Below are 27,404 nucleotides of genomic sequence, written 5' to 3'. Positions count from 1 at the left end.
AATAAAAGCACCATTAATTCTCTTAATCAAAAACCATTAAAAACTGCATTCTTTCTTCATTCTTTTTTACTGTATTAATCAATTATAAATTATACCTATTAGTTCACTTACCTTACAAACAAATAATAAAAGGTCTGCATGACATGTAAAATCCATGGATAGGAGAAAGAGGACAAGTTTTTGGACTACTGAAATACAACGTTCATGAGCCAAGGTAAATGGAAGTGGTTCTATCTCTGGACTTTCTTTGGTTGTTGTAACTTCTGTGTCTATATTAGAACGAGACCATTCTGCTGTCCGACGTAACCGAATTAAATCCTTAAAGTGCTGTACACAGAAATTTATAACAGCTAAATCAATATTTATTGAATAACAATTCCTTCAGTACAAATATATTTATATGATGAAAATATTCACTCAGAAAACTTACAACTTCTAAAAAACAAAATTTTTAAAAAGCTTCAAAGAGTAAGATTATTAAAACCTATGCTAATCAATATACCTAACATCCTATTTTAGAGTAAGATATAGGATATATAACAGAATTTCAGAAAAGTGAAATTCTACAGAAAGGCTACATTTGGTCAAATCTAATATCATAAATAAACACTACCAAAATATTGTAAACAAAATTAATAAGAGATGGATGATAAATAAACCTATATAACTTCAAGTATTGAGTATTCAATTTACAATACTCGCTCACTTATCACAGGTATTATGTTCTAGACTGCCCCCTTCCTCGATAGGTGAAAATCCACGAAGTAGGAACCTTACATTTATTTTAGTATTTATATATATTTAAGGCTTTATAAACCCTTCCCACACACTTATAAACCGTTTCCACTCTCTTATTAACCTTTTCCACACTTTTATAAACACTACTTATGTTCTTAAACATATTCTACACTCTTAAACCTACGCAACTTTAACATACGTATACAGTACCGCAAAATCCTGCGATATAGTGAAAAACCCGCAATAATTAAATATAATATTTTTTAAAATCCTGTGATACAGTGAGGCTGTGATAAGTGAACCGCGATATAGAGGGGCTACTGTATTTCAAAATCTTAGGGGTAATTATAATTTCATATTTATAGAAACACAATACACAAACTAGGTTGCTATATGTGTTATTCCCACTAGTTTAAAAATATATGTAGTTATTTTTTAAATTTTTATTTATAAGTCATTGCACTTAATTTTTACATAGAAAGGAAAGGAAAATCACACATTTCCTTGAATCTTTTATCTTCAACTTACTGGAACACAATTCACTTTCAAAGAAATAACACTACAGATGGTCCCAGATTTACAATGGCTGAACTAACAATTTTTTTTATTTACAAAGATGCAGAAGCAATAAGCACTGCTCTTGCCCTGGCTAACGATATGCAGTATAACACTCTCTCATGATGCTGGGCAGCAGCAGCAAGCCATAGTTCCCAGTCAAGCACACAGTCACGATAAACAAGCAACAATCTACAGTATACTCTGTCACCAGCATTTTTTGGACATTATGTTCTAAGCATGTTTAATGTAGGCTAGACTGAGCACAGATGTTTTGTACCTTAGGTGTATTAACTGCATTTTTTTCCACCGAGAGAATTTATTTGCATGTATGTATTACATCTGTAGAAAAAGAATTCCAAGATTTTCCCTCCTGTTTCACCTTTTATTTTTTTAAACTGATTCTAGAGAGAGACATCAATTTGTTGTTCCATTTATTTATACATTCATTGGTTGATTCTCATATGTGCCCTGATTGGGGATTGAACCCACAATGCTGGTGTATGAGGATGATGCTCTAACCAACGGAGCTAGCCTGTCAGAGCTTGCCTTGCTTCTTCATGGTCCACGGTGCCCACTGAAGTTGTCAGTACAGTGAAACCAAATGATGGGACAGAAGCAGGTTGTTCTGCCATGTTCTAGATCTTTGGGCCGCAGATCAAACCTGGGGTTGAATACTCCATACCTGTTTAACCTGTGAGGTTCACAACAATTTCCCCAGCTCTATGGTCATCAATAATTTCAAAATCGCCAAGGTGAGAATGCTTTATCATTAGAGTTAAAAAGCAGATGATGACTTTGGACCATGGCCTAATAAGAATCTGGCGTTTGCCTCTCTTTTCAGCTTGTCAATTCTCTTAAGAGAATCTGTCAGGACATTCACGTGCACCATTATGGCAGCACGGAAAGATGGCAGGAAAAGCGAATGCCTTTTCAACTTAGCAATACTTTAAACCTATAATCAATTTATCAGGATGTAACCCCATCATAAGTTGAAGAGCATCTGTAAAATAATACATTAAGGTCACATTTGTCACATGTTTCCTTGAGTTAAAGGCTACTATTCCCACTCCAAAGTGTTCAGAATAGATTTTTCTGTTGAGAAGCAGAATAACATATATTTAAGTTTCCTTATTATTATTAAAGATACTTATAACAACTCAAATAACTTAAAAATACTAAAGAGGAAACTGACTTTTCTAAGATAATTACATTGAAAATTAAGTCATACCTTTGAAGTAGCCTGCTTTAGTTTTGCTTGCTCTACAAGAAGTTTATATGATGATCCTTTATTACTCTGTATTTTTTCCTTTTCCATCTGTTCCACCAAAGCCTTCTGCTTTGCTTTTAGTAGATTAAGTTGCTTAAAAATAGAAAAATTAATCTTATAGATAGCAATGTTTAAAAAAAATAAATAAATTATTACCCCTCACAGAATTCATACATCAAACTAAGTAAGTTAGTACAGTAAGCCCTCCCTATATGCTGGATACCGATGCTCAGATTCAAATGTTACTTTGTTTCTGACGTGCGATGTGTAGTTAGGCCCAATTGCCATCATTCCATGTGTACTGAACATGTACATTTTTTTGTTATTATTCCCTAAACAATATAACAACTCTTTATATTGTACTGCGATGACTTTAAGTGTACAGGAGAACACAGGTTATGTGCAAATACTGTGCCATTTAATCTAAGGAACTTGAGCTTCTGAAGATTTTGGTATCTGCAGGGTCACAGAACCAGTACCCTATGGCTACTAAGGGACGACTATAGTTCCCTGAAAGATCTAGGTTTAACTGTGTTGCTGATTTTTTTAAAAAATTATACTAATAAAATAAAATAAAAACCACATTTTTAATTCCCAATTATAAGATCTTTCCATCTTATAATTAAAAATTAAGCAATCCTTTACCTCAGGGGAGAAGGGAAATTACTAGAAGACTTTCTTAGATAAGCCACTAACGAAACTAATAGACATTTAAATAAAAGAAAATAGTTATTTTTAAATATATGACAAAAATATTTTTGAGCAATAATTTTAGTTTTGCTATGTGAGAATTGCCCTCAAGAGTAGTATATTTTTTGGTATGCTTATGTTTTTTATTAATTAAAATTTTTACTGAGATAACAGTAGATTCATATGCAGTTTAAGAAATACAGAGATTTCTTGGGCACTTTACTGAATTTCCCCCAACAATGTTTTACAAAACTACAGTATAATAAAAATAATCACAAAAGGGAAATGACACGGTTATAATTCATCAATCGTATTCAGACTATTTCGAGTTCCACTTCTACTGTATTTGCATCTGTGACTGTGTATTGTTGTTGGATACAATTATAGTCATGTGTTGGTTCATGTGTCCATTGCTCCAGTTAATACTGCAGCATGACAGAACAATTCTGTCATCATGAGGCTCCCTCATGTTGTTCTTTTATGTTGCCCACCCACTACTCTGCTGTTCCATCTGCCCGGTATCTAACCCCTGGCAACCACTAGCTGGTAACAATGAACAAACAGACCAAACCGGGGGTGGAGGGGTGGGGGGGGAATATCTCTGCCCAGAAAATCCTTATTATTCTGTTAACTGACTTTAACCACTTCCCCATGTAGCCATATATGCAGAACACTACTGTAAACAGAAAGTCACTAGAAAGTTACAGCCATAATTATAAATGAAAATTTAGTTAAAAGCTTAATAGCTACCCTTTCCAAGAACATTTCCTAAATTTCTAACTACTCACACATATTTTTGTTATCAAGCAAAAAGAACTTTAATATCATTATTATAAACAAGCATTAACTTGCATGTTATCGCCATACATATAAAAAATATAACACTTAATAAAAGCAGCTGTGTACCTGTATTAAATAATCAATAAATATTATGTGAATGTGGTAACAACTACAAATTACTACTTTCAAAAAATTGTCCCGAAAGTTCTATAGTTAACATATGCTATTAAAATCAAGAAAAATGTTTAAATTTATTTTGAAATAACCACAATCTTAATCAATAATTTAAATTACTGTACAGACATTTTTCTTAAAACTATTTGGGAATAAGTTGGTAACCTGATGACAGATCAACCCTAAATACTTTTAGTATGCATTTCCTAGAAAAAAAGAACCTTCTCCTGAAATCCAATTACAACCACCAATATCAAAAATATAACACTGATGCACTACTACCAACTATTATTCAAACTCCATTTTAAGTTTTATCAACCGTCCCAATAATGTCCCTCACACTAAAAAACAAAATATAGTAGTAATATTTTATGAAAACAAAATTCACTGGGTTATACTTCATGTTTGTTTTCTACCTTCACATCCTAAATTAAATACAGCAAGCATAAACCATTAAGTGACCAATAAATTTTACCTGAATTTGAAAAGATGCAAATTAGTACCATCTAAAATTAGGTGAGTCTCAAAAACAGAAAGAGTTGAGGAAAAAAACTTTACATAATTTTTTCCCCAAACACTGAATAATTAGCTTATAGGTAAAAAACTTATAACTGAAAATAAAGAAGTTGGTGACAAGTCATACTTTTTCTAAAGCCCAAAGCTTTCGCAAGCTTGTCATATCCTAAGAGTTTCATATAAAATCTCACTTCAGCTTAAATCAATTACACAAACATTTATTGACAACACACTAGGTTCAAGTGTGTCATCAATAATCAAGGACATAGCTGTAAGAGGAAGAGGAAGACATTTTGGAAAGTAACTGTAATAAACTACAGGCTCATAAGAATCTGATGTCAGCTATAAATCCCATTCCACAGAGGGAAATGCACATTAATAACTTTTATGTTTAATTTCAAGAGAAATCATGGAAACAAATGAGATAAAAACCATAAGAATGCACAGAGAGGCCAAAAGTAGATTAATAATAATAAGTACAATAAATAGTGAATAAATAATAATACAAGAATAAACAGGGACTTCCGGCCAAGATGGAGGCGTAGACAGACACGCTGCGTCTCCCTCCACAACGAAGAAGGAATACAACTACCTCAAAATTAGAAACAATCATAAGTTCCAGAAAATCAAACTGCATGGAAGTCCAACAAACAAAGTTATAAAGAACTCCAAAGCTAGCTCTGAGCCTCTGGGCATAAGTTTCTAACTACTTGGAGATTAATTATTGGCCATGTTTTCATGTCTATATAAATGAAGTTGACGGATGCCTAGAGCTTCAGTTTTCTCACAGAGAAACACCCACCTCTCAGCCTGGCTGGAAGACGGTAGGGTAGCAGAAAAGAAGGCACTGTTTGCACAGAGGCATCATGTGGCAAATGTGACTTCCTTTCTCTGGCTCAAGTCTGGGTCTGGATTATAGCCCTGCCATTGGCTTTTGCCCAGACCCAAACACATCGTGCTTGGAAGGGCTATCTTGAGGGAAATTCCAAAGAAGGACCTGGAGGGCAGCCCCTACAAAGCCCCAACCTGGGACAGAGGGTTTACAATCTAGCCAGACTCTAACATGCACATGTTCCGCTGCCAGCCACTCACCCATTATCTCTCAGAAAAGAGAGAGTTAACCTCTATTTCAATCTATACTAAGGCTCTCATGTTCTAAGACTCACACCCAATCACTAAATTTTAACCCACAAAGCACTATTTGGGGATGACATATCAGATCCCAATAACTTCAATCAATGCTACGCTTCAAATGCTTATAAAGGTCACTTACTGGAGCAAGAATGGAGACAATACCACTCAGCACAGATTTAGTCATTTTTCCTTATTATTGCAAGTGTTGGATACTGTAAACAAGCCTTTTAAAGATCCCTTCAAAAAACAATACACTAAGTAGTTACTTTGCAGAGCTCATGAATAGAGAATGGGTACTTGGGGCTAGGAGTATAATTTCCAGTGACAGCATCATCCATGGATGCAAAGTGTCCTGTATCTTAAATAACTTAGATGGAAGTGAAGATGATGCGCTCTGGAAAGCTGAGTTAGATGACTCGAGCAGTAGTTCTAGTGGTGACAGTGACATCAGTTCACGATGTATGTGAAGAGAATGAATATAATTGTTTCATGAATTAAATGTGAGCATGGAAAGAAAGCAATGTTTCTAAATATACTTGTAATACATATAAGACTATATTAATGTTAATTGAAAATTAATACATTAATTCAATTAACATTCAATACATTAATATCAATTAACATTATAATTACATTGGTGTATTAATGTATTTTATATAAAGTTACTTTAAATATATGTGAAATTAAACTTTTACATTTATCAACTAGAAAAAACAAACAAACAAACAAACAAAGATATAAAGAAGAAACACTCATCCAGACAGGTAGGAGGGGGAGAGCCGGGGCAGAGAGGACGTGGTGTGGTGATGGCAGCAGCGGAGGGCCGGCATAAAGTGCAGTCACATGTTTTAAAGTCAGGGAGGATACCTGGGGAGCATTTCCAGCTCCTCACGGGACCTTGCAGCTCACTGTCCCAGCACCAGGGAAAATCAAGCCTCATTGCTTCTGACTGTGCAGACCAGTGAGGGTTGGGGTGGAGGCAGAAATTGCCGGTCTCTCAGCGGAGTCTGCTTGTTTAAAGGGCCCCCACGGTCCTAGAACGTCCACAGTCCCACCCACTATGGGAACGACGGCCAGGGCAGCAACCAGAGGGGCACCACTCCAGTGGGGAAGTGGGAGAGGTGCCTAGAAAAGGGGCGAATGCGGGGCAGGCGGCATTGTTCCCTCTCGAATCCCACCGCCACAAACAGCACCGCTCTGTACTAAAGAGTCCCTAAGGCTCTGCCCCTTACAACGTAACAGGAGCGACAGCTCTATCTGGGACGCAGAGGCAAACAAACACAGGACCTGTCAGAATGAGGAGACAGAGAAGTATGGACCAAAAGGGGAAACGAACAAAGGTTCCAGTGGGAGAACTAAGTGACAAGGAGATAGCCAACCTAACAGACGCAGAATTCAAAACACTGGTGATAAAGATGCTCGCAGGCCTGACAGATATGCTTGAATACGGCAAACGCATAAGAGAAGAAGTAAAGGCTATGCTAAGTGAAACGAAATAAAATCCACACAAAACCAATGGTGAAGGGAAGAAAACAGGGGTTCAAATCAATGATTTGGAACACAAGGAAGAAAAAAACAGTCAACCAGTGCAGAATAAGGAAGCAAGAATTGAAAAAAATGAGAAAAACTTCCCAAACTTTGCAAAGGAGATGGACATACAGTTCCAGGAAGCACGGAAGGTCCCGGGCAAGATGGACCCAGAGGAGACCACACCACATCATGATTGAGATGCCAAAGGTGAAAGATAAAGACAGAGTCCTGGGGGTAGCAAGAGAGAGCAGAAATCAGCTGATCTCTCAGAGGACACTTTGCAGGCAGGAAGGGACTGGCAAGCAGTATTCAATGTGATGAAAGCAACCTGCAACCAAGATTACTCTATCCAGCAAGGCTATCATTTGGAACGGAAGGGCAGATGATGTGCTTCCCAGACAAAGTAAAGCTAAAGGAGCTCATCATCACCAAGCTGTTATTATATGAAATGTCAAAGGGATTACTTCAGAAAAAGACCAAAACTACGAACACTAAAATGACAACAAACTCATAACTATCAAAAACTGAATCTAAAACATAAAAACAAAATCCAACTAAGCAAACCAGTTAGGAACAGAATCATAGGTATGGGGATCATTTAGAGGGTTATCAGCTGGGAGTGGGGAGGGGGAGAAATGGGGAAATGGTCCAGGGACTAAGAAGCATAATCGGTTGGTACAAAATAGACAGAGGGAAGTTAAGAATAATATAGAAAGGGTGAAGCCAAAAAACTTATACCCACGACCCATGGACATGAACTAAGGGGAGTGGGATTGCTGAAGGGAAGGGGAGTACTGGGCAGAGGGGAGCAAAGGGGAAAAAAATTGGAACTACTGTAACAACATAATCAATAAAATATACTTAAAAAAAAAAAAAAGAATAAACTGTTTCACAAACTCACAACTGTAAACCTACTTCTGCTCCCACCTGTATATCCTCTTCTGTGAAAGAAAAAGTATGTATGTTCACATGCACTTCACTGTTAAAGAAGCAGAGATATATGTATATATCAAAAAGAAAGAAAGAATAAAACAAAAACTAAAGTGTTTATCAACAGAAAAATAGAAAAAAAGATTTTGAAACAGTCAAATAATGGAATAGTGGTCATGAATTTAAAAAGACCCACTAACACACTCTATAATAAATATGAATCTCAAATATGTTATATTGAACAAATGAGGCCAGGCATAAAAGAGCATGTACTCTGCATGATTTCTAATAATACTGTAAGAAATCATTTATGCACAGTGAAATGCAGAAATCCTATGTTAACAAAATAGAAGAATCCCTACAAAACATTATAATGAATATGAAAGGAAAAATATAGGAATTCATGAGGAACATATTATATACAATCTTATCCCAATTTAGAAACCAGGGAAGACCTGAAAAATAAGTTAGCTTACTTAAGCAAAAGACTAAAGTATGTGGTTGGGAGGGAAAAAAACTAAGTATACACAAAAATCCTGAAGGAGAAAACTGGTGTAAGGGGTTCAGGAACTCAAATTCAATATGGCTAGACCAAAATTCAACCCTGAATGAGGGGCAGATAATAGATACCCTAAAACCATATTTAAAAAGTTTGACCTTCACTAGAAGGTCAACTGGAAGTCACTAAGAATTTACAGGACATGAACAAGTTTATATTTAAAAAGAATTCCCTAGAGGCAGCATGAAATGTAGATTGGATTGAGAAAGGATAAAGGAAGAGGCTAACTGACTACGCAAAGAATAATGATGGGCTCACTTAGAATGGCACTAATAGAGATGTGAAGATGTGAAGATGCAGCCAGTTTAAAAGGCATCACCAAAAATCTATAAACCACACATTATTGCAGTCTTAGAAATAAAGAAATTCAGTCTCAAGTGTTAAATAATTTCTCTACGTAGCTCTTTAAATGTCATACCTAATATGTGACAAGTCTATCCCACACAACCTCTAAAGCAACGTTCTCAAACATTAAAATAAAAAAGGTATTCAAAATTACCTGTTTATGATGAACTAGCTGTTTCCTGATTTTCCTGGAATATAATCTATCAAGGCTACTGCTGCCTTTGGAAGACCTATGTATGTTCTGAGTGTGCAGATTATTGTTAATAAAACTCCACTGGTTACCTATAGGGCAACAAAAAGTGTTATTAGTAATTCTTTCCTATCTTATTTAAGATAACAGCCATGTTTCTGCATAATTAAGATTGATCTTTGTAAAACACAATATTGATAATGTATTGTGTAGGTGGTCCCCCAAATGGTACTCAATCGTTTGACTTACTGACTGGAAAAATTAGGTTGAATAGTTCAAAAACCATGGTGCGGAACTCTACTTAATCTCATTTTTTGACTCTATTCAAACTACTCTTTAAGTCTCATTCTTTTGCTCAATTCAGACTTAATCTGACACTTAACCCACATCCAATTACTTGTTCATTTGATTAAACTAAAGATATCTTTTTCGATTCTCTACTATCCTTTTGTCAAGTCAAATTCCTTAAACCCTAAAAGAAAAAAAAAAGTCATCCACTACTGTGTTTCCATAGTCTCTGAATGATATAAATAAAAGCTAAGACTGCCGATACTGTTATAGTCCAACTTCACATCATGGTCATCTTTAATTTTATGTCCTACTGACCACTGATATACAGTATTAGTTTAAAAAATAAATATATAGAGAAAATTCCCTATACATGAAAAGAATCCCAAACATAATGTACACAATAAATGACCGATACACCTATAAAACATCTCGAGGCCTTTTTCTAATAGTAGGATCCTGACAATGTTTAAAATTTCAAATTTATGGCACTTACTGGCTGTATTTAGATATTAAATATAGCCATCTCAAATCCTTTATAAAGTCTTATTACCTTGGGAGAGGGGAAGAAAACAATGTGTCTTGCAATTTGACTTCCTTTCATTTTTAAGTTTTTTGGTGCCTCAAACTAACGAAGAAAAAGTACAACAACAACAAAAAATCGAAATTTCTGCAAGCATATAAGTCGCTTTTAATTAATTAGCAGAACTAACTTACTAATGGCCAATGGAATGACACTATTACTAAATAACATAAAACTACAAGAACTCTTCGCAGATTTCCTTTTTATAACTTCTTATTATAAACTGTTTAAATGGGTATGGGGAAAACCTTGTGAAAGACATGACTGTATTTAGAAACTAAAGTCATGTTCAGACAAGGGGTTTGTCTATAAAGTTCAAAAATAAGTTCTTTCCTTAAACAGAATCCTGGTAAAGCTAATTCAAATTTTACATAAATTACATAGAGCTGGAATCTCCAGACTAATAGCCAGTTCTGGAACAACTGTGAGTTTCTAAAATCCCCACCAAGAGATTATTATAAATTTCTGATACCTGTCAGAAATCTCTCCCTGTCTTTACCATTCAGTGGTTTCTTTGCAGCTGCTGCTTCATCTTCAACAGTTGCCACATAGTCCAGCAACCTGGACACCAGCATAACTACCCAACTGATCATGGGAATATCTAGTACTCCTATGAAGAGATGAGAGGTGGGAAAATAACCAGGTGACTCTACAAGTCCTAATGAAGTCTGATAATAATCAGATAAAACACCTTATAGATCCAAAACATACCATTACTAACACCAATATTTATTTATAAGAAGCCTCAAAATTACAACCTAAGACCACAAATTAAGTAACACATTGAATCTAAAGGAATACAAATGCTTCATGGTACAAAAACAGATCCTTAAATGTAGATTAAATCCAACAGATAAATTATAAACTAGAAAACAAGGTTTAAAATGCTATTCTTAGAATTACAAGTGACTGAAATAAAAAACCTAATTTATAACTAATAAAGTTTTAAAATCTTAAACTCATATATTCTAAGATTTTTATTCCAATAACAATTTTGTCCCAATAACAATTTTGTCCCTCAAATGAAACTTATTATCAATGATCACACGGCAATGGTACTTTAAACTTTAACCTGAATAAGAAAGTTTGGTTTTAGTTATAAATTGTATAGAAGAAACATATTACAGTAATTTCCAAGTTCAAAGTTCAAATAATAAAAAAAAATTCAAATAATGAAAAGGTTATCAATTTAAAGAGCAATAATTACATGGAAGTCAATCCCATGAAGCTGGTCATCCTTAAAAGTCTACATCAAAAAAACAGTAACAAAGTGTGCATGGGTTATTTTAAAAAGTATTTCAGACTAGCCAATTTATAAAGCAATATTTACAGGACTCTTATGTTTCTACTAAAAACAACTCTTTAAAAATACCTTCTGTCCTTCGATGCATGGGTAAATGTGGCTGAAGAGGTGACAATAAATTATCCAATAGATTAAGTAAGCTTTCTAATACTCCACTATTACTAAGAGATCTTTGACCAATGCAGGAAAGTAACATGAAGACCCTAAAAAAAGATAAAATTAAAATACCCATTATAAATCAATTTAATTGTGCATTTTAAAATAACTTACACTGAAATTTAATAGAGTACTGATAGAATATTTTGGTTCTTAGCAAGATATCTGGAGATATGATGTTAAAATTAGCTTTTTTAAGCTACTGGTTGTATTTTCGAACTTTATCCACAAGAATCAGGTAGAACTTTATCATAGCCCCCTCAAAATAACATTTAACACATAAAAATCACATGATTTCATCAAAAATACTTATAAACACAGCTCTATAAATTTCACAGACTCAATTAGGAAGCAAAAGAACAGTCTAATTATATCATGTATAAACTTCTTCAATACCCCCTTCAACTGGGCATTCCCCAAACTCTGAAGAGACATGCTTCATTTTTCCATTCAATATCCATAAATGGAAGATTTCAAAATCTGAACACAGACCATAAGAAATAGAAATCATTAATAACAAGTAAGTCCAACATTTTCTGACCTACCTATCCTGTGGAAAGATGAGAAGCTGCTCTGAATTGTATAATTCCTGAAGAACATTGGAGAGAAACTGACCCCACCATCTTTCACCACCACAGAGTTGAACAAGTAGAAGACCAGTATGTAACCGTATCTTTGGGGTTCCACTGATGCACAAGTGTTTAAAAAGCTCTTCACAGGCCTGGGCATGAAATGTGCTCTGCAAAACTGCAGGAACAGAGTGTCCTATTACAAGAAAGAAAACAGTAAAATTTCCCATTTAAGTGTATGCTGTAAAATCAAAATGTGCATACCTACATATGTTCTTATTTACCAACAATCAATGCACAATTATTTTTATTTTGCTATTTTACCCCTATTATGTAGAATTTAAGTTGCTAACTATTTGAGGAAGAGAAGAGTTAGCACTTAAATCCATTATATTTCCTGTATTTGAAGATGGGTGTATTAGATGGCTGTGTATGTGTGTTCATATACATACCAGAAATAATCAAAAATAGCTCCTGGATAGAAAATGACAGCTCTACATTAGATTAACAAGTTTTCAGGGTTGACCATTTAATCAATATTTATTACTTTGCCAGTAACACAATGATGTGGCACATTAATAGCCAAAACTCAAGAAAAAATAGTCAAAAAATCCATTTAAGAAAAGCAAATAAAAAGGCAAGAGAAAAAATTAGATAACCTACAGAACAGATTTCATACTCACATGAGAAAGGATATCAAAATTAACAATACCCAGGAAATACCAAGACAACAACAAAATACTCAACAAGATCACATCAAATATATTCCCAATGTTTAGAATACTTAAGCTAAATACAAACCATTGGAAGAATGAAGAAGGCTGAGCAGGGTATCCAATAAATATCTGATGATGGTACGTAACTGCTCTGTGGAAGACGTCTGAATTAAATCTTTTGGACCTGATATTTCATTTAACATCTTCCTACTTGCACCTAGAGCTACTCTGAGCCTCTGTACTGCATTATGAGCCAAATTTAGTTGAAGCTGTAGCTGAATACAATCCTGATAGGAGGAAAAAACTCTACTGTCTTCCTCGACTGCCTTGTCTGGCTTTCGCAAGAAGTACTGTGCATTGTTAGCACTGTTGAGAGGAGGAAGATCGATACTTTGCAAAAGAGTTTCCAGTCGATGACAAGCTAAGTTATACCTGTAAGTAAAAAATGAACAAAATCATTCATCCAATGTTTTTTAATATACATGTATGAATTACACACTAAAAATTAAATTTCTAAAAATGTTAACACACAATAATTAAAAAAAATTAATCCTTTGGTAAGTACTAAATAAATAGAGCCAATTATTTAATCACAGTACATTAATGCATTAAACTTTACTCTAAAATGTTAAGTGTCCTACTTCTTTCTGCACTTTTCTATACACTTATGAAAAGATGTTACTTGACAAATACATGCAAGACATTATACAAAATAGAGGATTTTGATAAGATTAAAATATTCCGCAATTTCCTACCAACCTGCACTGTATATCCTCCTGTAGAGCAACCATCATTGCTAAATGCTGGTCAATTTCTGGCTGGTTTGCAGATTCCCCTTCTCCCCTTAGAGGATCATGCATTAACTTTAGTTCACTCTCCCAAGGCAAGATGTAGGTATGACCATAGTAAAACCCTAATGGGATTTTGGCTCTGGCATTTGTACTTCCATAACGTCCAATGACAGTGATCTGAAATGAAAAACTGTAAGTACTACACAAGCACCAACCTTCAACAATAAAAATCTGAGCAATGTACTTAAAAATTTGATACCTATATTTTTAATTACATGTCTAAATATTTTTCATAACTTGTCAGAAAAATGAAAACCATATCAATCAATTCACTTTCCTGACATTCTTTACCTTCATGAATCTGCACACAGGAGGTGGTATCAAGTCATGAAGAATTAGCGAATGGGTGCTTATATCAGTTGCCACTACCAATCGCCTTCCATCCACCTCTTCCCCTAATGTCCAAATGTCAATTGACAAGGAGGCCAAGTCTCCACAAGTGGGAATCAATACATCAGTCAACAGTATTGGTCTGCCAAAATCCAAGGTCACAAACCTCCTTGCTCCTATGAAATAGAAAGCAGGAGTTGACCAAAAATATCATGTATCAATTAACCAAAAGATATACCCAAAAGCAGTTTGGCACACTCATCAAAAAGTATCTGAAACATCAATCAATGTGATGTTACTTTGAACCTCAAGACTTAAGTAAAAAATACACAACAGTTACTATAAAGGCAATCAACTATACATAAAAACCTAATTTAAAGCATTAGAAAAAAAATAAATCAAAAACAGTATAGAGATTAATTCTATAAATGATCTATGTAATCTTATTCCAGCTATTTGATCTTCAAAAATTTCCCAACTAGATGCATTAATAATACCAAACTGTAATAGTCTTGTTTCACTTCTTACGGAGTTACATCTTACATTGGGGTTATAATACAAGATGTAACTATACGGCTGAAATAAGCAGTAGCCATCGCTACTACCTAACATCCCTTAGGAAGGTCCTCGAACGAAGACAAATAAATACAGCACTGACACATCAAAGCTTCTCAGCTCAGAACCATAAGAAGCACACAGCTTACTTGAATCTTAAGGGCCACACTAAAGAGGTAATGTGTGTTTTTGTGTAAGCGCTAGAATCACATGCAGAATGAAATGTTCACGCTAAGAAAAGGCAAGATGGATCTGAAGGAATGGAAGAAAACAGATTTACATCCCTCATCCCACACAAATTTCAGAATTAAAACTCAATTAGTAAAACACTAAGGAGAGTCATTAATAATATTTGACTTCTTTTTCTTTTTTATTGGGTTGGGGAGAGGCAACTAGTAACCTTACCATCTACATTTTACAGTAAAGGAAATAAAAAAATTAAACTTCTAGTACTAGAGTGATTCTTGATGGATCTAGTTTAAAAGAAAACAGGCCATTACCAATAATTTCCTAAGCATAAAAACTATTAAACTACAAAAAAACATAATTCTCCCTACAAGACTTATTTGCTATACTCAATTCCATATACCAAAAAAAAAATCATAGTGTAAATAACTGCTCATATTTCATAAGACTGAACAGTTTAATGTCATATACACTAATATTGTTAGCAATGATTAGTTGTACAGAAAACACCATTTCAATTTTTATATTTCTTTAAGTTTTAAAATTTATTTTTTAAATATATTTTATTGATTTTCCCCTAGGCCTCCCTCACCTGGTAACCCCATTCCCTCCAGCAATCCTGCCCACGTCAGTTCATGTCCATGGGTCATGCATGCAAGTTCTTTGACTTCTCTGTTTCCTATACTATTTATTCTTAACATCCCCCTGTCAATTTTGTACCTACCAATCATGCTTCTTGATCCCTGCACCTTTTCCTTCTTTTTCCCTCTTCCTCCTCCCCACTGACAACCCTACAAATGATCTCTATATCTAGGAATCCTGTTCCTGTTTTAGTTGTTCTCTTAGTTTGTTTTTGTTTTTTAGATTCAGGTGTTGAATAGTTGTGAGTTTGTTGTCATTTTAACATTCATAGCTTTTATCTTCTTCTTTTTCTTAAATAAGTCCCTTTAACATTTCATAGAATAAGGGCTTGGTGATGATGGACTCCTTTAGCTTTACCTTGTCTGGAAACACTATCTACTCTTCCATTCTAAATGATAGCTTTGGTGTATAGGGTAATCTTGGTTGTAGGTCCTTGCTTTTCATCACATTGAATACTTCTTCCCAGCCCCTTCTTGCCTGCAAAGTTTCTTTGGAGAAATCAGCTTATAGTCTCATGGGAACTTCTTCGAAGGTATCTATCTGCTTTTCTTTCGCTGTGTTTAAGATTTTCTCCTTATCTTTAACCTTTGGCATTTTACTTATGATGTGCCTTGGTGTGGCCCTCTTTGGGTCCAACTTGTTTGGGACTCTCTATGCTTCCTGGGTTTGTATGTCTATTTCCTTTGCCAAATTAGGAAGTTTTCTTCCATTATTTTTTGAAATAAGTTTTTAATTTCTTGCTCTTCTGCTTCTCCTTCTGGTATCCCTATGATTCAGATGTTGGTACAGTTTGAGATGTTCCAGAGGCTCCTTAAGACTGTCCGTTTGTTTTTTTATTTTTTCTTCTTGCTTCTCTGATTGTTTTTTTTCTTGCTTATGTTCCAAATCATTGATTTGAATCTCGGCGTCATCCCCTCCACTGTTGATTCCCTGTAGATTTTTCTTCGTTTCACTTAATGTAATACTCATTTGTGTCCGGGTCTTTATTTTGCTGCCATACTCAGTGAGTTCCTGGGCAACAGATAACCAGTGTTTTGAACTCCTCATGTGATTAGCTGGTTATCTCCATTTTGTTTAACTCTTTTTCTGGAGTTTTGTTTGTTCTTTCAATTGGACCATATCATTCATCTACTCAATTTGGCAGCCTCTCTGTGTTTGTTTCTATGTATTAGGTAGAGATGCTTTGACTCCATCTTAGTAGCATGGTCTTTTGTAGAAAAGGTACCTGAAGATTGTGTGAGGGCAGTCTTAGGTAATCACCAGGATGGGGCAACCTGCTTGACCACTTTGTGTCTCTATGTTGGGGGAGGGCTTGGAGAGGGGACAACGCTGCGGCTTAGATTCTGGAGGTTTGCCCAGAAGGAAGCTGTTTCCCGCCACTTGCCCTGTTTCTGGTCACTTCACTTTCTCCTCATATGCAACTGGTGCCCTTCCAGCTGTTGCCTTGGTGCTGAATGGCAGAGGGGATTGGTCTGCATAAGTCCTAAGTCCCTGCAGACACGTTAAGAGGAGTCTCCAGAAAATCTCGCAATTTCTTCCACCTCCCCAACCCACACTGGATTTTACAGCTAGTAGTTATGGGGATTTATCTTCCTGGAACTCTGGGCTGTGTGGTCTGGCCTGGGGCTGGGATCCCTCACTCCAAAGATATCCCTCCCAATTTTTATCTACCACACGTGAATGTGGGACCACTCTTTCCGCTGTCTCTTCATGTCATACCACATCTCCACGCCTCTCTGCCCATTTCTGTATCTCTGCCAGTCCTACCCGTCTGGATGAATGTGGCTTCTCTAGATCCATGGTTGTTGGACTTCTACACAGCTCTATTTTTTGACAGCTCTGGGTGATATTTGCTTTGTGGTCCAGTTGTAATTTTTTTCTGTAGTTGTACAAGAAGGTGAAGCATGAATACCTACGCTTCCATCTTGACTAGAAGTCTTGATTTTTGTATTTAAAAAAAAACTCTCTAAGATGAAGGTGTAGGTAAACTCAGCTTTTCGTCCTCCCATTAAGAAGCCTCTGGGACAACTTCAAACATACCAACATTCGAATCATGAAAAGTGCCAGAAGGAGAAAAGAAGGAGCAAGAAATTGAAAACTTAATTGAAAAAATAATAATGAAAGAAAACTTCCCTAATTTGGTGAAAGAAATAGACATACTAGTTCAGGAAGCACAGAGGGTCCCAAAGAAGATGGACACAAAGATGACCACACCAAGACACATCATAATTAAAATGCCAATGGTTAAAAATAAAGAAAGAATCTTAAAAGCAGCAAGAGAAGAGAAGCTAGTTACCTACAAAGGATTTCCCATAAGGGTATCAGCTGATGTCTTTGCAGGCAAGAAGGGGCTGGCAAGAAGTATTCAAAGTGATGAAAAGCAAGGACGTACAACCAGTATTACTCTATCCAGCAAAGCTATTATTTAGAGTGGAAGGGCCAGTAAAGTGTTTCCTAGATAAGGTAAAACTAAAGGAGTGCATCATCACCAAGCCCTTATTACATGAAATGTTAAAGGGACTTATTTAAGAAAAAGAAGAAAATCAAAACTATCAACATTAGAATGGCAATAAAATTCACAAGTATCACCAATTGAATCAAAATAATATACTAAGCAAATAGGCAGCATAGAAAAAGAATCATAGATATGGAGATCACTTGGAGGTTTCTCAGTCTGAAGCGGGAAAGGGGAAAACGGGGAAAAAGTGCAAGGATTAAGAAATACAAACTGGTCCTGGCTGGTATGGCTCAGTGGACTAAGTGGCAGCCTGAGACCCAAAGGGCTGCACGTTTCATCCCCAGTCAGGGCACACGCCTGGGTTGCTGGCTAGGTCCCTGGTTGGGAGCATGCGAGGCAACCATACATTGATATTTCTCTTCCTCCCTTCCTATCTAAATAAGTAAACAAACAAATAAAATCATTTTTTTTACTTTAAAGTACAAATTGGTAGGTGCAAAATAGACAGACATGTTAAGAACAGTATAGGAAATGGGAGTATCCAAATGCATGACCCACGGACATGAACTAAGAGTGGGAATTGCTGGAGGGAATGGGGGATACTGGGTGGAGGGTGGCCAAGGGAGAAAAACTGGGACAACTGTAACAGCATAATCAATAAATATATTAAAAATAAAAGAAATAATAATAAATAATTTAAAAACCTCTCTCTTCCAAAGAGGAAACAGCCTATTCCAATAAAATAAAAAAGGTTCAACTGTTCATATAATGAAAAGTAATGAGTATGGACTGTACTCATGTATTTCCTCCTATAAAACACGACTAAGGTTTTTGTTGAATTCCATTGCTACTAAAGCTCAACAGAGATTTGGTAGGGTTGTAAGGTAAAAGCTGCCTATAGCTAATTACTAAATGTGCTGTAATTGAAAGCACCTATCCTTATCACAGGCCTTTAGCATAGAGACAGAGTACAAGCTTATATGAAATTTCAATTAGCCAGAGACTATGAAGGGTTTCTAATCTTACTAAATTATTAGTAGCATTAATTCTGTTTGCTATTCTTAAGAAATGGCTTCAATACGAGTCTTATGAATACTACTTCTTTAATTGTAATTTCTACTGTAATTGTATTTCAGCAGCTGCACTGGAGATAAATATTTATGTTAACCACAGTTCGACAGGCCAGATTGATATAAGATCAAATCCGTTGTTTGGACAGAGCTAGGGAACCTATTCAGCAGCTTTTTTCCCTTCAACTTGGTGAGCACATATCTTGAGCCTTTGCTGTAGTCTACTTACCCAAAAGCAAATACGGTATTTGCAAAAGGAACTCAAAATATAGAATATTAAGACTTCAAAGGTTCAAAAGACTAGGCAAGAAAAATATTTTAAGAAAATCAAAGATTACCTGAATGCATTCGCTCTATAATTATGGACTGGTGAGGTGGAGGTTGAAGAAAATGTGAAGCATGAGAAATTGCAAGGGCTAGGCCAGAACCAAGAGGATTCTAGAAAAGAAAAATGTAAAACTCTATATTGATATTACTTTTGCTCTAGAAAAACTAGTAACCATAATATCAAAATAACAAGTCTCATTTCCTAATGTACATTCTATAATATTTTGTAAAAACTATTAAAAATTTGCTATATGATAAGTTGGTAATTCTAAAGTTAGCGCATATTTCAAATTATTTTTAAATGTCTACGCAAACACCTATTTAAAATATAATAATTTACCATTCTGGATTTGTTGGAATTTTTGTTATGTGCAGTCAGATTGACTGTTGGGGGATCAATAACTGAGCCCGGGAAAAGCTGTGCAAGTTCAGCATTAATCACAACAGAAACCGCTTCATTGGGTGGTGTGAGTGGTGGAGTCATAAAAAGTGGTGTTGTTTTTGGAGTGGGTGGAATAACATCAGATGGATGAATGAAGAATCCAGGGGCTGCCACTGGGTTGGAAGGCACAGAGTTGTGAACAGGACCTAGTGCTGATGTTGCTGACGCTGCCGACGCTGCTGCAGCGGCTGCAGCTGTTGTCTGATGTAACTTGGCTTCCAGCTTTGCTTTCTGTAAAAGAAGTAAAAGCAAAAAATGTAGACTAACCTGCCTACCTGAATTGTGGGGAATACTACACAGGAATGCATTATGAAGACAGACATGAATGGCCAGATCCTAGTTAAATAAAAATGAAATTTTTAAAAAAGTGGACAATGTAAACAGGGTATCTCTTTGCTATGTATACTTTGTTAAATATCTGATATAAGATTTCCTGAGTATTTGGGAACTAGGACTTTCTCAAAGCAAAGGTGGAAAGGAAGCAGAACAGGGAGATGTAAATATAAAAACAAAGTTCTCTTAACAACCAAATATTAACAGGAAATAGACTCTCATATGTTGCCTAACCTGATAAAATTTGACACCTTGGAATTGTATAGGTTAACATTTAGACAATGATGAAATCTCCAAAACATGTCATTATAACTAAATCACATTAACTGGTCTTTAAAATGTTGTTTTAGGTTCTTCAACCAAAGTAAATAGTAAATAGCAACTATAATGTTTGACCAAGAGTGTTTAAGCATAGGTAAGAACGGATTTTACTGAAATACTGCAAAAGAAAAAAAGTATCAAAATATTTCCTCAGATATGTATCAAATAAAATGCACTTACATAATTTTTTAGAACTTAAATATATCACAAAGACTTTACCTCAATTTTTGTAGAAAATCTGAGTTCAGATTGGTCAACCTACTCTCCTTTATGAAAATAATAGTCATTTTTACAGTACTTTTTCAGCTTTTGAAGTTTAGAGACAGCATGAACAAAGAGCCAAATAGTCTCCAACCTGTTGCTGAAGCTTCAAAAGCTGCTGCTGTTTCTCTTGCAGCACCTGTAGCTGTTGCTCGGCTGAAGCCATTGCATGAGAGAGAGACTGCAAAGCTACCTGGGCTGCTGAACTCAGGGCTGTCGAAGCTTCCCCAACTGTCCCAGATGATAGTCCACCTACTGCAGGAGTAACCCCGAAGGAACTCACTGGCATAAGACAAGGGGAAAAAAAAAAACAGGATGAAGACAATGTTCACAGAGAAACACATTCAAAGTACAATACTATTTTGACACTAAAACTATAATTAATTTTCATTTTGAAAGACAGAAATCTAGAGAGTATAAATAAGGGAATCTTAATAGTAAAAGGCTATCAAAAATAATAGTATTTCAGTTTAAGGAGCCCAAGAATGAACTCTAAATCAAAGAAAGATTAGCCAGTATACATTTAAGTTTAAAAATATTTTCAACATAGTTTATATAACAAGAGACAAAGAAGGACCCAGCATTCCACTTCTGGATATTTTACCCAAAGAAACCCAAAACACTAAATCCAAGACACATACATCCATATGTTCATTGCAGCATCATTTACAACAGAGAAGATATGGAAGCAACCTAAGTGTCCATCAACAGATGAATGGATAAAGAAGTAATGCATATATAAAGTGGAATATAATTCAGCCATAAAAAAGAATGAAATCTTGCCATCTGCAATCACAAGAATAGACCTAGAAGGTATTATGCGAAGTGAAATAAGTCAAACAGACAAAAGACGACTGCCAGATAATTTTACTTCTATGTGGTATCTAAAATAAAATCAATGAATAAGCAGAATAGAAAGAGACTCATACAGAGAACAATTCGACAGCTGCTATATGAAAGGGGCTTAGGGGAAATGGTAGATACAGAATAGTCACGGGGATGTCAAGTACAGCATAGGAAATATAGTCAGTAATATTGTAATAATTATGTATAGTATCAAATGAGCACTAGATTTAACAGAGTAATCACTCCTTAACTTATATAAATGTCTTAATCACTAGATTGTACACCTGAAACTAATAGGTCAACTGTAACTGAAAAATAAAAAATTACTGTAAAAAATATTTTTAGCATAGAAATGTCACTTAATATGGCTAAAATGAAAATACAAAATGAGAATGATCTTATCATACAATTTGAGGATAAGAAATAAAACTGAAACTTGCTTTATTAAGATTTTGTACAAGCAACAACACACTTCTCCCTCCCCCCCAAAAAGCTCAAAAAAATCCTCATTTATACCAATATCATTTTAAAAGACTGATAAAACTTGTTTCCTCATTTTAAAGCACAATCTCGAAAGACAGTCTGGCCCACAGAATATGAAAAGCAGTTTCCTACCATATACTCTCAAGAACACTAATATATAGAGGCATGTCCCATACACAAATAAATAGGGCACATACAGCTTACCCATGAAAAGTACCATCATTTAAAGGTCTATAAAAATTTCTTTGACTTCCCTTTTCAATTTTATTCAAATACATATTATAAAATAACTCTTTTCACATTAAATATTTACCAACACTTGTGGAAAACATTTTTGAAAAAGCTGGTATAAAAATAATTTTACAACTTAACTAAACAGGTCAGCATAAAACAAGAAGTAGAGGCCAAGTCTAAGAACAGCATTAATAATTATTATAAAAGGTCTTTACTAAAAAGTTAGATTGGGGAAAATATAACTACTAGAATAATAACAACTGTTTAATGTGCATTATCAGTGACATTGTTTTAGTTAATTATTGCATTCAACAGATGAACAGCCCAGAGGCGCAGATACTATGATTCTATTTTTTAGGAGACTCAGTAAAGACTGGCTCAGAGAAGTTACTCTGTAGAGTTGATGGCAGTCAAACTGGGATTAAAAACAAAAGCAATATGATTAAAAAGCCAATGTTAGTCACAGTGCTAAAGATGCAACTTCTATCAACTCATTTAATATCTGCAATGGCACATAAGTAGGTGTTATTCTTATGTATTTCATAGATAATAAACCTAACGTTGAGAGAAGTATTGCTCATAAATTCTTGAAAAGGAAAAAAATCAAGTAATCTGATAGCCTATCTTAATATCCAACACTGACTATATTATGCCAGGATTCAAATAAACTATTAAAAAATTAAGCTACAATAAACAAGATTGCAGTAGCAATAAAACTGTGCATTGCCTCTTAACAATTAAAAATTTCCTCAACTTCAAAAAACACATTTTAATTTAACTTTAAATTGAAATTCTCATCAGAACTACGTAAACCACAAATTTCACTTAGTGGTTATTTCCACAACTGGAAGATGTAAGTTGATTCTGAATAAAAAGGCATCCAAATAAAGAACTAATAAGTTCCCTTAAAAACCCTTGCCATTCTGAAGCTTAGGGACAAGTTTACTTTTTTCATGACTTCTCATGCAAACTGTTTTTACTTCTGTTAAAATGCTGAAGAAACTGAAGACAAACATACAAGATGCACTTCCCATTAATTAATCATTTAAAGCATCAACAATACAACTTATTCAACACACTGAAATATTGTTTCATATATCTGAAGTTGCTTTAAACTTGCTGGAAAAATAGTATTCCCTCTTTATTCATCTCACCCTTCTCAAAGGCACTGCACCAAATATACTTTTGACTTCAACTAAAAGAAATAAAACAGTTTGACACACACAAGACTGGACATCAATTGATGATTACTGACCCTGGGTACAGGAAACAGTCTATTGTACTCCCCGTTTTCTCTTTACTTTCATTATGTTTAATATTTTCCAAATTAAAAGGCTTCTAAAAGTGCACACACGTAAAAAGATTTAAAAGTGTACTAGAGTAAGAAAAAAAAATCCTATGAACAGACTTAGAAAAAAATATAAACTACTTCTGATTTTTGCCAAAATGTCCCTATTAATAAGTTTGTACTTAACATGACAATAAAGGAACTTACATATACTATAAACAGGTATTGAAATGGTTATATAATAAAAAGACTTATATAATAAAAGAATGTGTATGATAAAAGGTATATACCAGTAAACGTACTTGCATCATCCCTTTCTATTCTGGTTCCATCACTAGTGGACACACAAGTGAAGTGGAGGGGTTCAACTTCTAGAAGTCCAGTGAGAGACGTGAAACTACCCTCGGCAGCTGTGCAGCTACTGACTTTTCCATTTCCTAATAGAAAAAAAGAGACAAGTTCTATAATATTTGAATTGATCTTTAAAAGGCAACAGTCACATGGAAAATTATAGTGCTACTCCAATTTTGAGTAGAGAAGATATATAAACAAACAAAATCCTTACACAGTGTTTCAACAATGGGAATATTATTAAGAAAAATCACAAACAGGGTATACTACTTTCCTTGCTATAAAAAGAGTTGCATAAAAGCAACTCAGTGGCCATTAACAGTAAACTAGTGATTTAGAGTTTAAATGAGGAAAACATAATAAACCAGCTGCTTACAATAGCTATTGCTTAATTTGTTAAGTATACATACAGTCAGAATATATTCTATGATATCAATTATATAAATTGACACTAAATAAAGATTAAAGAAATATTCCAAAGTGTAAACAAGATCTATCCGTAAATGTCTTTGTATTTTGTATATATAATCAAATTTACATAGAATGAGGCATACTACTTTATAATCATACAAATAATTTGTTAGCATATGTAATAACAAAAGAAATCACATGGTCACAACTATGTGAACAATAAAAAAAAAAGTTCAACAATAAAACCACAGCAAGACTGGATGAACAATACAGAAGAATTAAGAGTGTATGTGACATAGAAAAGGCTTATTTTTGGTATTTTTCAATTTTCTGAAATTAGCACTACTTTAAACAGAATTACCAGCCAAAGTAAAATAGAAACTAAAAATGAAAAGAAGAAGGAGACAGAAAAACTGTTATCAACAAATGAAGGACTAAATTAAAAGCAAGGTTAAACTGCCATAACCTTGTCTTCCAAGCCCTCACTGGAGCCCAGGGTAGGGTCTGACACATGTTAAAAAATTATTTATTGAGCACTTAATACAAGACATGTGAGATACACGAGTAAAAAGGATAGGCCCCAGTTCTCATGAAATACATATTCTGTGCTAGAGGGTCTTTGGCATTCCACCACTAATTACACTATTGAACTTCTTTAAAAAAGTGTTCCATTTTACTAAAGAGAACTTCAAAGGACTAATAAAAGGAAATCAGTTTAGGTCAAGTGATAATAAAATACTTCCATGATAAGGTGATGAGATTTAAGGGGGAAAAAAAAAGAGTGTTTTATGTATTTATTCCATTGACACAAGGGAATCCAGGCAGAAGAAATGACGTGCATGAAATCTCTCCACTACAAAGGAACAGGACACATTGGAGGAATTGAAGGAACAAATGTGGCTAGACGAATATTCTTCAATCGTAACACCATTCTTCCTATCTTTGAAATAATTAAGAACTCTAAATAGCTTTCTTTTATGTCGTTTCTATACACTATACTGATACTTATAGCAGAAATTTTAGAATGAGAAATTTAAAATACCAATTCATTTAATAGTAATAAACTCACTAGACATAAAAATAGTATACTTAAAAAAATTTGTATACTTTTGTTCTAAAACAAAAATAGCCTAATAGGAAGAGTGGCAATGTTTTACACTTTACAAACCTCTTCCAAATCTGGCTTATCAGAGGGTAGCTGGATTTTCCTGTCTCTGCATTCAATATGTTGTTTTTGTAGAACTATATGAAGAAAATCCAACCCAACACAAAATGTAGTTGAGAAAGAAATAGCCTTATACATTCAAAAACATGAGAAATAGCAGTTTTTTAAAAAAGATTGCAGTAGTCCCTCTCTATAACGCGGTTCACTGATCACAGCCTCACTGTATCGCGGGATTTTTTAAAATATTATATTTAATTATTTATCGCGGATTTTTCGCTATGTCACGGGATCTTGCAGTACTGTCTACATATGTTGTAAAAGTTATGTAGGTTTAAGAGTGTAGAATATGTTTAAGAACATAAGTATGTAGTGTTTATAAAAGTGTGGAAAAGGTTAATAAGGGAGTGGGAAAGGTTAATAAGAGAGTGGGAAAGGTTAATAAGGGCTTGGGAACGGTTTCTAAGAAGTGTGTGGGAAGGGTTTGTAAAGCCTTAAGATATATATAAATACTAAAATAAATGTAAGGTTCCTACTTCGCGAATTTTCACCTATCGCAGGGGGTCTAGAACGTAATACCTGAGATAAGTGAGGGAATACTTTTAGTTGCCAAGTGATACTGCTATCTGATCAGTGAACGTCTTAAACTCTATTGCACTAAGGTTAACTGGCTTATCTTGTACTTTTAAATAATCCTTTACCCATTACACAGGGTAACAATTTTTAACATAATTCGTGTTTAGTTTGATTTTTCAGCTGTTTTAGACTTAAACAGGCATGCTGATTTCAAAATTACAGTTAGTTTGCTTTTCTCATGTCAAGTTTTTCTCTACAGCTTATCTTAATGCAACCACTCTAGGCTGGATCGAGCCTAGATCGAGGGAAGCACTAGTTCTCTCCTACTGGCTGAGAGCAAATCTCTGTTAATTGGGGAGGGATGGGGGACGACCTTGGAGACCAGCGACAGGTTCATACTTGTCTAGGCTATTCAGTTGCACGAGACAATGTGGTGAGAGGTTGTGTGCCGCTCTATATAGTGAATCATATTCCGAAGTATAGTCCGAGTTCTTGTCTGTATACAAGGAGTTAGCAGAATTTATTTTTTAATTTACATACGTACTTATTTCCTTTCCTTCAGATCATGTCTGCCTCTGCTATTTCTCGTCGTAAGTGCCTAAACAACCCTGATTCGTTTCGTTATATCTGTGGCAGTTTCACCATTCCCAAAGGACAAACATCAGCACATTTGTCAAGCAAGCTATTTTGCATATTTTAAAGTAAAACTGGTGATCAAGATAAGTCTTGGGCCCCTCACAAGGTGTGCAAGCAGTTTGTCGAGAGTTTACGGATGTGGACAAAGGGAACACGTGATAAATTGCCATTTGGTATACCTATGGTTTGGCAAGAGCCCAGAGACCATTCAAGTGACTGTTACTTTTGTATAGTAAAAACGTCAGGATATAACAAGAAAAATAAATGTAAAATAGAGTATCCTAGTCTACCATGTCTATCCTAGTGTTCCATGATATATACGCCCAGTGCCTCATTCAGCTGAAATCCCAGTGCCAGTTTTCACTGAACTACCCTCTTTCGAAAAACAGGAGTATGGTGAAGAACGAAGTGACAGCGACAATGAAGATTTTGAAACTGAAGATGACTCAGTTCATAAGGGATTTGATCAGCCTGAGTTGAATGATTTGGCACGAGATTTGGGACTAACCAACGAGGCTTCAGAACTCCTAGCATCAAGACTGAACAAGAAAAACTTGCTTGAAAAAGGAGCGAAGGTATCCTACTTTCTACCAAGAGAAAGTGCATTTCTGCAGT

At 34.9% G+C, this 27,404-nt stretch overlaps 1 protein-coding gene across 1 annotated transcript in view; it reads right to left on the bottom strand.

The window, feature by feature from the left end:
• BIRC6 (baculoviral IAP repeat containing 6) overlaps positions 1–27,404 on the bottom strand; it is a 190,951-nt gene that overhangs the window by 94,705 nt on the left and 68,842 nt on the right. Inside the window, exons 23-35 of the mRNA XM_090281119.1 lie at positions 23,956–24,090; positions 20,897–21,084; positions 19,786–20,118; positions 19,457–19,556; positions 14,169–14,383; positions 13,786–13,994; positions 13,112–13,458; positions 12,287–12,506; positions 11,655–11,788; positions 10,755–10,892; positions 9,376–9,503; positions 2,525–2,656; positions 112–327 (exon numbers count right to left, since the gene is read on the bottom strand). Of these exons, the coding sequence (XP_090137245.1) occupies positions 112–327; positions 2,525–2,656; positions 9,376–9,503; positions 10,755–10,892; positions 11,655–11,788; positions 12,287–12,506; positions 13,112–13,458; positions 13,786–13,994; positions 14,169–14,383; positions 19,457–19,556; positions 19,786–20,118; positions 20,897–21,084; positions 23,956–24,090 (2,495 nt within the window). The remainder of the gene's footprint in view (positions 1–111; positions 328–2,524; positions 2,657–9,375; positions 9,504–10,754; positions 10,893–11,654; positions 11,789–12,286; positions 12,507–13,111; positions 13,459–13,785; positions 13,995–14,168; positions 14,384–19,456; positions 19,557–19,785; positions 20,119–20,896; positions 21,085–23,955; positions 24,091–27,404) is intronic.

The sequence above is a fragment of the Furipterus horrens genome, unplaced genomic scaffold, assembly GCF_987537825.1.
Source record: "Furipterus horrens unplaced genomic scaffold, mFurHor1.1.pri manual_scaffold_6, whole genome shotgun sequence".
In the NCBI taxonomy this organism is placed as follows: domain Eukaryota; kingdom Metazoa; phylum Chordata; class Mammalia; order Chiroptera; family Furipteridae; genus Furipterus; species Furipterus horrens.
This window is presented reverse-complemented; position numbering and strand designations above follow the sequence as displayed.